At 63.8% G+C, this 14,009-nt stretch overlaps 1 protein-coding gene across 4 annotated transcripts in view; it reads left to right on the top strand.

Moving 5' to 3' along the window:
• The window catches only part of CEP170B (centrosomal protein 170B), a 30,346-nt gene extending 22,058 nt beyond the window's left edge, over nucleotides 1-8,288 (top strand). For 2 of the 4 annotated variants that reach the window (XM_045559439.1, XM_045559448.1), the window contains exons 13-19: nucleotides 1,066-1,306; nucleotides 4,768-4,927; nucleotides 5,243-5,386; nucleotides 5,472-5,560; nucleotides 6,019-6,112; nucleotides 6,228-6,279; nucleotides 6,351-8,288. In XM_045559439.1, coding sequence (XP_045415395.1) covers nucleotides 1,066-1,306; nucleotides 4,768-4,927; nucleotides 5,243-5,386; nucleotides 5,472-5,560; nucleotides 6,019-6,112; nucleotides 6,228-6,279; nucleotides 6,351-6,598 — 1,028 coding nt within the window. In that variant the 3' untranslated portion in view covers nucleotides 6,599-8,288. The remainder of the gene's footprint in view (nucleotides 1-1,065; nucleotides 1,307-4,767; nucleotides 4,928-5,242; nucleotides 5,387-5,471; nucleotides 5,561-6,018; nucleotides 6,113-6,227; nucleotides 6,280-6,350) is intronic. The other 2 variants (XM_045559468.1, XM_045559457.1) reach the window with 2 other exon arrangements.
• Nucleotides 8,289-14,009: the final 5,721 nt, after the last annotated feature.

Below are 14,009 nucleotides of genomic sequence, written 5' to 3'. Positions count from 1 at the left end.
TCTTCCTGTGCGCTAGGCTGGGACCCCGGTGGCTTGGGGGACACACGTGGAGCTCCGCACCATCTGCTGTGGGGCCCAGGGACTCGGGGATGGCTGTCCCATGGCCCTCTGTCCCCTCCCAGTGACCGTGCAGCTCAGCGAAGGGTGCCCGGGACACCTGTGCCCCGTGGTGGGAGCCGCACTGCTCTAACCCCCTCAGCCCACAGACCCCGCGGCGGGGAGGCCTGTGTCGGGCCCCCCACGAGCAGAGCCCCCACTCTGCCACCCTAAGGGGCGTGTGCACAGGGAGGGGCACGGGCTGTTGGGGCTGCCGGAGCTGCCTCCCACCTGGGCGGCTGGACGTCTCCGTCTATGCGGCTGGGCTCCCCGCCGAGGGAGACGCGAGTGGGTTGGTTTCAGGCCGAGGTGCTGCTGGCGCAGCTCCTGCCTCTGGCCTGCGTGCCTCCACCTCCCTGCTCCCCTGCGCCCCGCATCTCCCGGCACTCCCAGCCCTGCACAGGGTCGAAGGCTGAGGTGGGGTCTGTGGTGAGGGCTGAGGATGGCCATGGGTGGAGGACCGGCCCTGCTTGGGCCGTGCACGCTGGTGCTGCACTGCCTGAGCGCCGTCCGGGCGGGTTCGCCGCTGCTTGGGGCTGCAGGGGTGGGCGAGGGCTCCAGGGCTCTGCCCAGGGCGCCCTTGAGGCGTGGGGCTGGGGGCTGCTAGGGCTGTCCTCACCCGCTGGGGCTGCAGCTGGCTGAGGGCGAGACAGGTTTCTGCTGTCTGCCAGGCACCGCCCCCCTGTCACTCAGGTCGGGCGCAGACCCAGCCCAGGGACTCTGCCGCTGGCCTGGGAGCCCAGGCTGCTCCTCGCACCTGCCTCTGGGCTGGCGGGGGGCTCTCGGCCCTGCAAGCTCAGCAGCTGTCGGTGCTTCAGCTAAAGGGCTTCTGGGTGCAGGGGTGCCAGCCATGATGCCCCCAAGTCCTGCAGCGCTGGGCCCTCACCCAGAGGGACCCTGGGGTCACCACGGGGCGCTGAGCGCTGCTTTGTTCTGTTCTTGCTTCTGAAACCAATTCATTTACCCAAGACACACGCCGCCGGCAGCAGGGCTCGGATTACACGTCCACCTCCGAGGAGGAGTACGGCTCCCACCACGGCTCCCCCAAACACACACGCTCCCATGCCCCAACAGCCACGCAGCCCCCGCGGGCTGGCAGCTCCAGCCGGGCACGGTCCCGGGCCCCCGCCCCCCGGGACACAGATGACGAGGAGGAGGCTGACCACTATGGTTTCATCGTGCAGACGGCAGAGATCGCGGAGATTGCAAGGTGAGCGACAGGTTCGCCGTCTGTCTGCTGGTTGGCGCCTCTTGGCTGAGAGTACCACAAGGGCAGGGACCAGGCTGGGAGCTCTTCTCTTGTTCCCAGACAGGCGTGGTGAATGTCTGCTGGGTAGGTGGGTGGGCAGATGGCTGAGCGGATAGAAGCACAGATGGATGAGTGGATGAGTGGGTGGGTGGATGGATGGGTGGTTGAGCGGATGGTTGGGTTGGCAGATGGATGGGTGGGTGAGTGGATGGTGGGGTGGGTGTGTGGGTGGGTGGATGGGTTCATGGATAGGTGGGTGGGTGGATGGATGGGTGGGTGAGTGGATGGATGGGTGGGTGAGTGGATGGTTGGGGGGGTGGATGGGTGCATGGATAGGTGGGTGGGTGGGTGGATGGGTGGGTGGGTGGATGGTGGGGTGGGTGGATGGATGGGTGGGTGAGTGGATGGTGGGGTGGGTGGGTGTGCGGATGGGTGGGTGAGTGGATGGATGGGTGGATGGTGGGGTGGATGCGTGGGTAGGTGGATGGATGGGTGGGCGAGTCAGTAGATGGGTGGCTGGGTGGATGGACGAGTAGATGTTGGGGTGGAGTGGGTGTGTGGATGGGTAGGTGAGTGGATGGTGGGGTGGGTGAGTGGATGGTGGGGTGGGTGTGTGGATGGGTGAGTGTGTGGATGTGTGGGTGAGTGGATGGGGTGTGTGTGTGGATGGGTGGGTGAGTGGATGGTGGGGTAGGTGAGTGGATGTGTGGGTGAGTGGATGGTGGGGTGGGTGTGTGGATGGGTGAGTGAGTGGATGGTGGAGTGGGTGAGTGGATGGATGAGTGAGTGGATGGATGGGTGAGTGGATGGTGGGGTGGGTGGGTGAGTGGATGGTGGAGTGGGTGAGTGGATGGATGAGTGAGTGGATGGTAGGGTGGGTGGGTGTTTGGATGGGTGGGTGAGTGAGTAGATGGATGGGTGAGTGGATGGATGGGTGAGTGGATGGCTGACGGGGTGGGTGGTAGGTTGATGGTGGATGGATGGGTGAATGGATGGTGGGGTAGGTGAGTGGATGGGTGGCTGAGTGAGTGGATGGTGGGGTGGGTGTGTGGATGGGTGGGTGAATGGATGGTGGGGTGGGTGTGTGGATGGGTGGGTGAGTGGATGGTGGAGTGGGTGAGTGGATGGATGAGTGAGTGGATGGATGGGTGAGTGAATGGATGGGTGAGTGAATGGTGGAGTGGGTGAGTGGATGGATGAGTGAGTGGATGGTGGGGTGGGTGGGTGGGTGAGTGGATAGGTGGGTGAGTGGATGGTGGGGTGGGTGTGGATGGGTGGGTGAGTGGATGGTGGGGTGGGTGTGTGGATGGGTGGGTGAGTGGATGGTGGAGTGGGTGAGTGGATGGATGAGTGAGTGGATGGATGGGTGAGTGAATGGTGGAGTGGGTGAGTGGATGGATGAGTGAGTGGATGGTGGGGTGGGTGGGTGAGTGGATAGGTGGGTGAGTGGATGGATGGGTGAGTGGATGGTGGGGTGGGTGTGTGGATGGGTGGGTGAGTGGATGGTGGAGTGGGTGAGTGGATGGATGAGTGAGTGGATGGTGGGGTGGGTGGGTGTGTGGATGGGTGGGTGAGTGGATGGATGAGTGAGTGGATGGTGGGGTGGGTGGGTGAGTGGATGGATGAGTGAGTGGATGGATGGGTGAGTGGATGGCTGACTGGGTGGGTGGTAGGTTGATGGTGGATGGATGGGTGAACTCTCTCATTCAGCAGAGGGGTCATCTCAGGCCAGGTGCTGGGGAGGGTGGTGGAGGGATGAGTGGGGGGCTCAGGGACAGGAGAGGATCCAGGGCCTGAGTGGACAGCTAGTGTCTGCTGTTGAGGGTGCTGAGCCTGAAGCCCCTGAGGTGCCCGGGAGCAGGTGGTCAGAAGCAGGTGGTCTCAAGAGAGTGGCCCAAGCAGGGGCAGAGGCACCGGCAATGTCAGCATGAAGGCGGCACCTGAGGTCATGGGAGGCGTGCGGTTGGCGGGGAGGGGCCAGGGACGGAGCTCTTGGGACGCCTGAGGTACGAGGTGGGGGCAGCCGCCTGTGCAGCTCACAGGCAGGAGCCTCTGCAGCCAAGAAGGCAGGCTCGGCTGGGGCCTGGCGGGCGGGAGGGGAATGGGGCGGGGCCACCCCAGGCCTCTGCGGGGCTGGGAGGACAGAGAGGAAGGGGCGCGGGAGACCCCTGTGGGTCTCTTGAGGTCTCTGCTTCCCAAAGAGGGTGAGCTGCAGCGCTCAACACGCCAGCACATGGGCAGGGGGCCGGGGCCGGGGCCGGGGCCGGGGCGGGCACTGGGGCAGGGGCACATGACAGTTTGATGTCACTCAGAAGTAGAGGGACGGGCTTCGTCATGACGTGGGAAGGGTGGGCATGGCTGGGGGCTTGGTCTGGAGTGCAAGGGCAGCCCTGGTGGCAGCACTGGGCCGTCCAGGCGGAGGGCGGCCGGGCAGCTGGACACAGGAGGGGCCCTGGGACGGCTGGCACAGCCGAGGACAGAGAGCCTCCTCTGTGGGCCCCGGGGCCGCATGGTCTGTTCCTCGGGTGAGTGCCGGTGTGGGGCTTGTCCTCCCCGAGCACTGGCAGGACCTGCTGGTTGTGGGTCTGAGGGGCTTCGGCGGGCAGGAGGATGGGCGATGAGGCTGTGGTCTCCAGCAGGGCCTCCTCGAGGGGCCACCTGGGGCTTGGGGACCCAGGCAGGAGGGCAGGGAGCTGCCCCTGTCCCCAGCCGGCCTCTGGCCTCTGTGGCTGCCCGGGCACCTGCCTGGGAGATGCCTGCTACTCTTGGCAGGGTGGAGGCCTGTCCCACCCAGGGGCGCAGCCAGAGGGGGTCCCGAGTGGCCCAGGCTGGGGGCTCAGCTCTTCCTCGGCCTCTGCCCCATGGGGAGGTCTCCAGCCTCTCTGGAGCTGGCCGATTGTGACCCTCGGGTCAGAAGCCCCAGGTTCTATTACTGTGGCCTCAGCTTACTCAGCCTCTGCCTCAGTTCCCCTGCCTACAGAGCTGGGCGCCTATGGCAGCCACACGTTCCATGGTTGAGTTGTGTCCGCGCCGTGCAGTCCATGCAGCTGTGTTGCTGGCCCTGGTGGGTGGGGAGGAGGTGTGGCCCCGGGGCCCGTGCGTGTCTGGGCATCCGCCTACCCGTCCCGTAGGCCTCTGTCCCAGCCCCTGCCAGCCCCCACGGCTGCGGGGAGCTGAGCCTCCTGGGGGCCGTGCCAGCCCCGTGCTCCTGTGCTGGCCCTGGCTGGCTGGACCTGCGCTCAGGGCGGGCTTGGGGGCGGCACTGCACGCAGGCCCCTGCCCCTAAGGGCGCTGCCTCCCAGCAGCAGCGTTGGGCCTGGGGAAGGGAGGCCCGTTGGGCTGCAGCTGCCCCAGCTCCCCGTGTGCTGGGGCCTGGCCTGAGTGCACCCCCGGGGGACCTGCCACCTTTCCTGTCCCTGCAGGCTGAGCCAGACGCTGGTAAAGGACGTGGCCATCCTGGCCCGGGAGATCCACGACGTGGCTGGGGACGGTGACTCGCTGGGCGCACCGGGGCCCGCCCGCAGCCCCTCCCTCGGCAACATGCCCAGCACCCCCGCCTCGACCATCTCTGCCCGCGAGGAGGTGAGCCCTGGGCTTCCGGAGGTCCCCATGCCGGAGCCGGCCAGGCCCCGCCACCCCCACAGTGTCCACACCTGGGGAGGCCTCGTCACCTCACTGAGCCTGGCCCCGCCCGGAGGAGTTCAGGTCAGGGTCCCCAGGCCACCCTGCACGCCACAGCAGAGGCCTCACCATGCGTCCCCAGGTCCCCTGGGTCTGCCCCCCAAGTGGGCACCCGGAGAGCCCATGGTGAGGGACCCCGAGCAGGCAGGCTGGCCCATCTGTCCGCGGCAGCCACCCCGCCAGGGGGCCGGTGCTGCCCTCCCCTCCCTCTTGCAGCTGGTGCAGCGCATCCCTGAGGCCAGCCTCAACTTCCAGAAGGTGCCACCCGGCTCGCTGAGCTCTCGGGACTTGGACCAGAACATGAACGACACCTGTGAGGACGCCCTGGCCAACAGGACGAAGCCACGGAACCGAGAGGAGGCACGGCACCCACCCCCGCACCCAGAGAGCCGGGCATCGGGCGGAGAGGGCCGCCACAGGCCATGCTGATGCCAGGCTCTTGCAGGTGATCTTCGATAACCTGATGCTGAACCCGGTGTCCCAGCTGTCACAGGCCATCCGTGAGAACACGGAGCAGCTCGCCGAGAAGATGAAGTGAGTTGGCAACCCCTGCTGGGTGGATGCGCCCAGTTCCCTCGGGCACAGATAGGAGCACATGCACGTGAGCTGGGAGCAGCCAGGCTGTTGTCCTCCTGAGGGCAGATGGCCCGTTAGGTACACGTGTGTGCACGTACGTAGCCGGGTTTTCATGCACGTGGCTCCCGGCAAGCAGACCCTGAGCTCAGGGGAGCCAGAGCCCCCCGAACCGCCCTCCCCTCCCCTCCAGCCCTGCTCGTGGGCTCGGCCCACCCCTCCCCACCCTCAGTGCCGGACGCAGACACGGCCCGTGGGGCCGCCAGCCCAGGCCCCGTGTCGGGCCTCGGTTTCCTCCTTCGGCCCAGGAGAGGGTGGCACGAGCTTCACCGTGGCAGAGGGAGGTCTGGGAGCTGTCGTGCCTCAGTTGTGTCGTCACCGTCCTCACCCCTGCTCCTGCCGCACCCCCTGCCCCACAGGATCCTCTTCCAGAACACGGGCCGAGCTTGGGAGGACCTGGAGGCCCGGATCAACTCGGAGGACGAGGTGCCCGTCCTGAAGACGTCCAACAAGGTGAGCAGCCTCCCTGGCTCTGCCCAGCCGGCGCAAGCCGCGACCCTGGCTCCTGGCCCGTCCCTGGGACGGGGTCGCCTCCCTTGGTGACCTGCTCCCCCCTCCCGCATTCCAGGAAATCAGCTGCATCCTGAAAGAATTGAGGCGGGTACAGAAGCAGCTGGAAGGTGAGTGTGGCCCGGACTGGGGCGGGGGTGGGGGAGGCCCTCGGGTGCCTGACCCTCCCCGCACCCCCCAGTGATCAACGCCATCGTGGACCCCAGTGGGAACCTGGACCTGCTCACAGGAAACCGGGGCTCTGTGGGCTCGGCCCAGCCTGGGCTCGGGAAGGGCCGCGTGGCCGCCCACAGCCCGTCCTCGCCCCCCTCGGCAGAGACCCTGCTGCCAGCCCTGCCCCTGAGGAGCTTCCCGCCGCGGGCCAACTGTGGGCCCCCCGGCCTCCCGGAACCCACCTTCCTCCCTGACGCCCAGCGGTTCCTGATCTAGGGCTCAGGACCCGGCCAGGCCAGCCTCCTGTCCAGCCCCCGGCCCCTGCCCGGCGCAGTGGTTCTCCCTGAAGACCCCCACACGTGCCATAGCCCCATGGGCAGGCGCCTCCCACGCCCGGGCCCCTCCTCAGCCCCCAGCCAGCACCCAACCACGTCCAGCCCCTGTGGCCACCCTGCCCACGCGGGCCTCTGGCCCAGCGCCTGCTGCGGCCACTGCCAAGGGCAAGCCCCCGGGGCACGCACCCGCCTCCTTTCCATCACTGTTACTTTTGTCTTTAGCTTTAAAGGAAAGAGTCGTTTGTGCCATGGCAGCAGCCCCTCCAGGGCTCACCGAAACGCCTCCCTGGTGAAGGGCCTGCCCAGCCCCTTGGGGAGGCCCCGCGCACTGGCCTGTCCCGGCCTCGTGTGCTGGGCAGGGAGGAGAGGCTGGCCACGGTCATTCAGTGCCAAATGCAGAGCTGGGGAGGGCTCGGCTGTCGCTGGGACTTTGGAGGAAGGCAGGGCACTTGCCCTGGTGGCTCCCACCTGACCCCAGGCCTGGAGCCTGGGCCAGGCCGGTGGCCCGTGGAGATGTTTGGGGCAGGGACCCCACTGCTTTAAGCCTTTGGTGCCAACACAACTGCCAAACCCATTGAGCTTAGGGTTGCCCAGTGGAACCCTAGTGAGCGTGGGCCGGGCTGGGCCAGAGCAGGGCCAGGTGCACAGGTGCACGCAGGTGGGGAGACCGTGCATCCGCGCAGTTAGCCTGGGCATTCTGAGGGGCCGCGGGGCATGTCCCAGCCAGGCACCTCGGGCCCCTTCGCTGGGCTTTTCTGGTGGGTCTGGGTGCGGGGCTGGGGCAGCCCTCTCAGGCGGAGGCGAGAGCTGGACCAAAGTGAGTGGGAAGCAGGTTGCCAGGGGCTCCCGCTCGGTGCCCAGACAGCACGGCCCCTCCGGCCTCGCCCCGCCCTCCCGTGGGCATTAAGTGGGCACCTGCAGCCTCGTGGGGGCAGGGACGGGCCCCGGAACGGTTGTGTTTTCTCAGGATCCTCTCAGCTGGGAACATGCCAGGTGGGCAGAGCGTGGCCCCTCTGCTGTGCCCCCCACGCCCGGGCGGCCGGTGTTGCTGGAGTCTCTAAGCCAAAGAGCCGGTCGGCGGCCGGGTGAGCTCCACAGCCCTCCTGCCACCTGCGAGAGCCGGGCCTGGGCAGGGCCAGCGGGGGAGGAATGTGCGGGGCCCTGTTTACACTCAGCTGGTGGGGTCCCCACGCCTGTGCCCCTGCAGCCCGCCCGGTGGTTACAGGTGTAGGTGGTGGGTGTCCCGCCCCGTCCCCAGCCCCAGAGCCTGCTGTCCACACGGAGGAGGTGCTAGTCCAGGTGGTGGCCACCCCCGCATGCCCCGCGGTCGCCCACACAGCCCGCCCTGGCACCTCGAGGCCCTCCCCCTCGCCCAGAACCTCCCCCCACACCCGCCCCTGGGCGACGTCGCACACTTTCTTTTATTCTCCAATTACTGCTCCTCCCCAGTCGCGTCCTTTCGTTCCTGCCCCGCCCGCCTCTGACTTGGGATCGGTAATTTATTTGGCTTCCCGGAGGTTTCACTGTACGTTTGTTCTCAGGTGGTCTCGTGGATGTCTTTCAGAAAATGGTTATTTTATATGATTTGTCATGGAATTTGTTCTAATAAATCATTCTTCTATCACACGGCAGCACACTGGCGTCCGTCGTGTGGGCCTCGCTTGTCCTTCCACGGTGTGTGGGGAGGGTGGGCCAGTCCCGGTGCACGGCACGGGTCCCCTGCCCTGCGGGAGGCGATGTCCCCTGTCCTGCGGGACGTCCCCAGCACGGGGCTGCCATTCCGGGGTGCGCCGCCAGGGGGCGGCCAAGGTGAAGTTTCCAGATCTTTACTCCTCGGAAAGAAACCAAGGTCTCAAAACCATCCGGCCGCACGGCGTCCGGGGCACCGTCCAGAGGGTGCCCGCGTAAAGCAGGCAGCGAGGAGGGGCGCCCCGTTTCCTGCCCGCGTGGAGTGGAGGAGCCTGCCGCGCTGTCCCCTCACGCAGGGCCCGCGTCTTCCCCGCCGCAGCCCCGCCGCCACCCCGGGCGGCCCGCGGTGACCCCGGGAGACCCCAGGAGCCGGGCGGGCCCCGCAGGCGCGTCCCACTGACCTGGAGTCCCCGCTCGCTGCCTCCGCCAGCCGGGCCCGGTAGGGTCCGCCACCCCCCGCGGGGCCTCGAGCATCTTCCTGGCTGCATCGGGTCCCTGCCCCTCCGCTCCCAGTGCCGGCTGCTGGGGAGAGGAGGTCGCCAGGGGCCCCCGTGGATCCACGCATGACGTCCGAGGCGAGCTTGCAGGGAGCAGCCGAGACAGCGAACACTGGCCCCGGCACCTCCGCCCTCCGAGCCCGCGCCGGGCCACACCCGGGCCGCACAGCCGGGCCTGGCCACCTTCACGGAGGGGGGAGGGTGGGCCGGGTTGGGAGACCCAAGCCTGGGCAGTAGACCCCTCAGTCTGTGAGTCCTCCCAAAGGGGGCGAGGCCCGGACCTCGGAAAAGCCGCCCCCAGAGCCTGGGGCTGCAGCAGGTGCAGCTGAGAGCCGGGAGGTTAGGGGACGTTGTGGCGCAGGAGGGGCAGGCAGGGCGGGGATCCAGTTTGGTGGACTCAACATTCAGGCCTTTCCCTGAGGAGGGTTTTAACCAGGGAGTGACCTTGTAGGGCTGCAGTTCCCAATTCCAGGCCCTGGCCTGTTACCCAGCTGAGGCCTGTTAGAAACGGGCCGGGCGTCACCACCTGAGCTCTGCACCACACGCCCCGCCCCCCGCCCCCGCAACGACACCCCCATCCCCAGGTCTGTGGAAAAATTGTCTTCCGTGAAACCGGCCCCTGGTGCCAGAAAGGTTGGGGACCTCTGTCGTAGGGGCTGCGTGGACAAGTGTGGACCACGCCAGGCTAGAGAGGAGGTGGGGAGGCAAGGCGGGAGCCTGGACGACGGCCCGGCCCCCAGGAGCGTGGGACAGGGCAAAGGAGGTGCCAGGTTGTGGCCCAAGTGGCCAGAGGCGGGGCAGTGGAGTGGCAGCAGGTTGTGCGGGTGACACACTTTAGGGAGCTGCCTGTGTGGCTTGGAGTTTGGGGGCGAGAGCCCTGAGGCACAGAGAGGTAGGTGGGGCGCAGAGCCCTGAGGGCACGGAGAGGTAGGTGGGGCGCAGAGCCCTGAGGGCACGGAGAGGTAGGTGGGGCGCAGAGCCCTGTGGGGCACGGTGAGGTAGGTGGGGGCGCAGAGCCCTGTGGGCGCGGAGAGGTAGGTGGGGCGCAGAGCCCTGTGGGCACGGAGAGGTAGGTGGGGGCGCAGAGCCCTGTGGGCACGGAGAGGTAGCTGGGGCGCAGAGCCCTGTGGGCACGGAGAGGTAGCTGGGGCGCAGAGCCCTGAGGGCACGGAGAGGTAGCTGGGGCGCAGAGCCCTGTGGGCGCAGAGAGGTAGGTGGGGCGCAGAGCCCTGAGGCACGGAGAGGTAGGTGGGGCGCAGAGCCCTGTGGGCGCGGAGAGGTAGGTGGGGCGCAGAGCCCTGTGGGCACGGAGAGGTAGGTGGGGCGCAGAGCCCTGAGGGCACGGAGAGGTAGGTGGGGCGCAGAGCCCTGTGGGCGCAGAGAGGTAGGTGGGGCGCAGAGCCCTGAGGGCACGGAGAGGTAGGTGGGGCGCAGAGCCCTGAGGGCACGGAGAGGTAGGTGGGGCGCAGAGCCTGCTTCGGTCTTGGGGCATTTGCAGAAACAAAGAAAAGCACACGAACGTGAATTTGTCTCCAGTTAATTTTGTTGTTGACAAATATATAAAGGTCTTTACGAAGAAGTAGCCTCCACATTTTCCATGCAAAAATTAGTGGCCTTTATTTCCAGGGAAAATTTTTTGGAAAAAAATAATCAAAGAAATAATGACCAAACATTCAAATTATGCCAGAAAAGTAAATTTTAATTCTGTTCACAATGAAATTTTAATGAGAAGGCTGTTATTATTTAGCATGAGGAAGAACTTACCGTGACCCAGGCAACCTTTGCGTCCGGCTGTGAGGCATAGGCGGCCGAGCCCGCTCACCTTCAACCGTGGGAAAACTGGCAAAATATCTGAAACAGCAGTTTTCAGACATTGGACAATAGGCGGCACAAGACCGTGACCTCCGAGAAGGAAAACAGGTGAGGGAACCTACGACGGCCACCTTACTGCTGGGCAGCCCGTGGGGCAGAGTGCGGGGGTGAGGGGCCCCACGGGAGTCTGGGGTGCTGCTGAGTGGAGGCCCAGATCAGAGGTTGGGGAGGCTGAGGCAGCTGGAATTAGCAGAGCAAAACAGTGGAGAGGAGGCTCCGCACAGAGACGGCTCCACATCGCCCCCCTCCCCGCACACATGAGAAGAAACTACACGAGGCTTGGGAAATAAGCGCAAGGCCCCTGAGGCTGAAAACGCCTTGGACTTGACACAGGCCTGGGAATGTTGTGCTCCCGCTAGCTCGAGACTTTGCTCCCCGTGAGTGGGGAGACTGGAATCCAGCAGGGTCCCCACGCCTACAGCACACAGCACACAGCGTCACCTGGGCCCATGGCCTCACCTGGGTGCACACAGCCTCACCTGGGCTCACAGCATCACCTGTGCTCACAGCAGCACCTGGGCTCACAGCCTCACCTGGGCTCACAGCATCACCTGGGCTCACAGCATCACCTGTGCTCACAGCAGCACCTGGGCTCACAGCCTCACCTGGGCTCACAGCATCAACCTGTGCACACAGCATCACCTGGGCTCACAGCATCACCTGGGCTCACAGCCTCACCTGTGCTCACAGCCTCACCTGTGCGCACAGCATCACCTGGGCTCACAGCATCACCTGGGTTCACAGCATCCACCTGGGCTCACAGCATCTCCTGGGCTCACAGCATCACCTGGGCTCACAACATCTCCTGGGCTCACAGCATCACCTGGGCTCACAGCATCTCCTGGGCTCACACAGCATCACCTGGGTACACACAGCATCACCTGTGCTCACAGCAGCACCTGGGCTCACAGCATCACCTGGGCTCACAGCATCACCTGTGCACACAGCATCACCTGGGCTCACAGCATCACCTGGGCTCACAGCCTCACCTGTGCTCACAGCCTCACCTGTGCACACAGCCTCACCTGTGTGCACAGCCTCACCTGGGCTCACAGCATCACCTGGGTACACACAGCATCACCTGGGCTCACAGCATCTCCTGGGCTCACAGCATCACCTGGGCTCACAGCATCTCCTGGGTTCACAGCATCACCTGGGCTCACAGCATCTCCTGGGCTCACAGCATCACCTGGGCTCACACAGCATCACCTGGGTACACACAGCATCACCTGGGCTCACAGCATCACCTGGGTACACACAGCATCACCTGGGCTCACAGCCTCACCTGGGCGCACAGCCTCACCTGTGCTCACAGCCTCACCTGTGCACACAGCCTCACCTGGGCTCACAGCATCACCTGTGCTCACAGCATCACCTGGACACACAGCATCACCTGGGTTCACAGCATCACCTGGGCTCACAGCATCACCTGGGCTCACAGCATCTCCTGGGTGCACACAGCATCAGTTAAGTGCACACGGCATCACCTGGACTCACAGCATCTCCTGGGCTCACAGCATCACCTGGGCTCACAGCATCTCCTGGGCTCACAGCATCACCTGGGCTCACACAGCATCACCTGGGTACACACAGCATCACCTGGGCTCACAGCATCACCTGGGTACACACAGCATCACCTGGGCTCACAGCATCACCTGGGTACACACAGCATCACCTGGGCTCACAGCATCACCTGGACTCACAGCATCACCTGGGCTCACAGCATCACCTGGGTACACACAACATCACCTGGGCACACAGCATCACCTGGGCTCACAGCATCACCTGGGTACACACAGCATCACCTGGGCTCACAGCATCACCTGGGCTCACAGCATCATCTGGGTGCACACAGCATCACTTGAGTGCACACGGCATCACCTGGGCACTCTGCATCACCTGGGTGGCATTCTTAGCAAATGTGTCACCTCAAGCCTTACTTTCAGGATCAGGTAATCTGAGAAAAAGAAGAACAGGGAATCTGTGAGGAGGGAGAGGAGGAGCCTGGCAAGGTTTGGGGAGCAAAAAGTTATTTAAGAGATGTAAAAACCAAATGCAAAATGTGGATCTCAGTTGGATTCAAGCTTAAACACACCAGCTGTATAGAACATTTTGGTGACAACTGGGAAAGTTTGAACCATGAATTTGATAATACTAAGGAATCACTGATTTTATCAGCAGTGATGATGCTGTGACTTTGTAGCAAATACGTTTATTCAGAAATGCGTACTGAAGGATTTAGAAGTGAAATGTGGTCTGTGTCGTCATGATGAAGACTGCACTGCTCAGGTTCTCTGTGTGTGCTCGAGCTTTTACAGATGTCTGCAGTGTATAAAGTCCCGCAAAACGTTACTGGGGGACAGATGAGACAGGTGTTCGCTACTGTCAAATCCAAGTGCCGACCGTAAGGGTGTGCATCACACTATTCTCTCTACTTTCTGTATGTTCGAAATTTTTTTAAAATAAAAAGTATAATGGAAAAAGGCAGCAAAGTGAGAGAAGAGATTGCTGCACATAAAACTGACAATTCAGAAAATGTAATAAATCCTCCACATCTAGAAGAAAAAGTCAACAACTCAATTTAAAAATGGGCCAGACTTAAGTAGGACTTCCCAGAAGAGGAGGCCCTGTGACTTGTGAACGCTTAAAACATGCACATCAGTCATACTCGGGGAATTGCAGCGACAGCCGCGCTCGGACACCACTCTACACGGCCAGACTGACGGAATTAACGAGTGTGACGTGCCAAGCGTTAGGGAGGACGTGGAACAACGGGAACTCCTGGAACCGCCACTGGGGACACCAGCCCAGCCCTCTCTCGCAAGTGAAGATGTGCACACCTAAGGAAAAATCAGCAACAAAACCGGGCACACGCCTGAGCCTTTTTACGGACATCCGACATGGGGACACGCTCTGGACTGCGAAAGCAAGTGTAACCCCTGTCCATCCGTGTGCATGGTCTGCATCAGCAGCAGCTCCTGTGAGGAGCCACAGTCTGGACACAGGGGCGACCCTGTCCATTTAAGAACAATCCCATGCTCGGAAAACAACTTGACGTTACTTTCTCCAATTTCGTATAAAATTCCTCCCCCCAGATCCTCAGGAACCAAGATCAGCATCCACGTGTCTGCATGAAAAAGGCAAGTGACTGAAGCGTCTCGACGCCCACATACAGACAAAGTTCCCAACCTTCCGTCAGGCGACAAGGACGTGCCCGGCAAGACGATCTCAAGACTCAAGGGACGAAAAGCCCGTTATGGAGACAGCGAGGTGGGGAGGTCGGGAGGGACGATC

Source organism: Lemur catta, chromosome 1, assembly GCF_020740605.2.
Source record: "Lemur catta isolate mLemCat1 chromosome 1, mLemCat1.pri, whole genome shotgun sequence".
Lineage (NCBI taxonomy): Eukaryota > Metazoa > Chordata > Mammalia > Primates > Lemuridae > Lemur > Lemur catta.
This window is presented reverse-complemented; position numbering and strand designations above follow the sequence as displayed.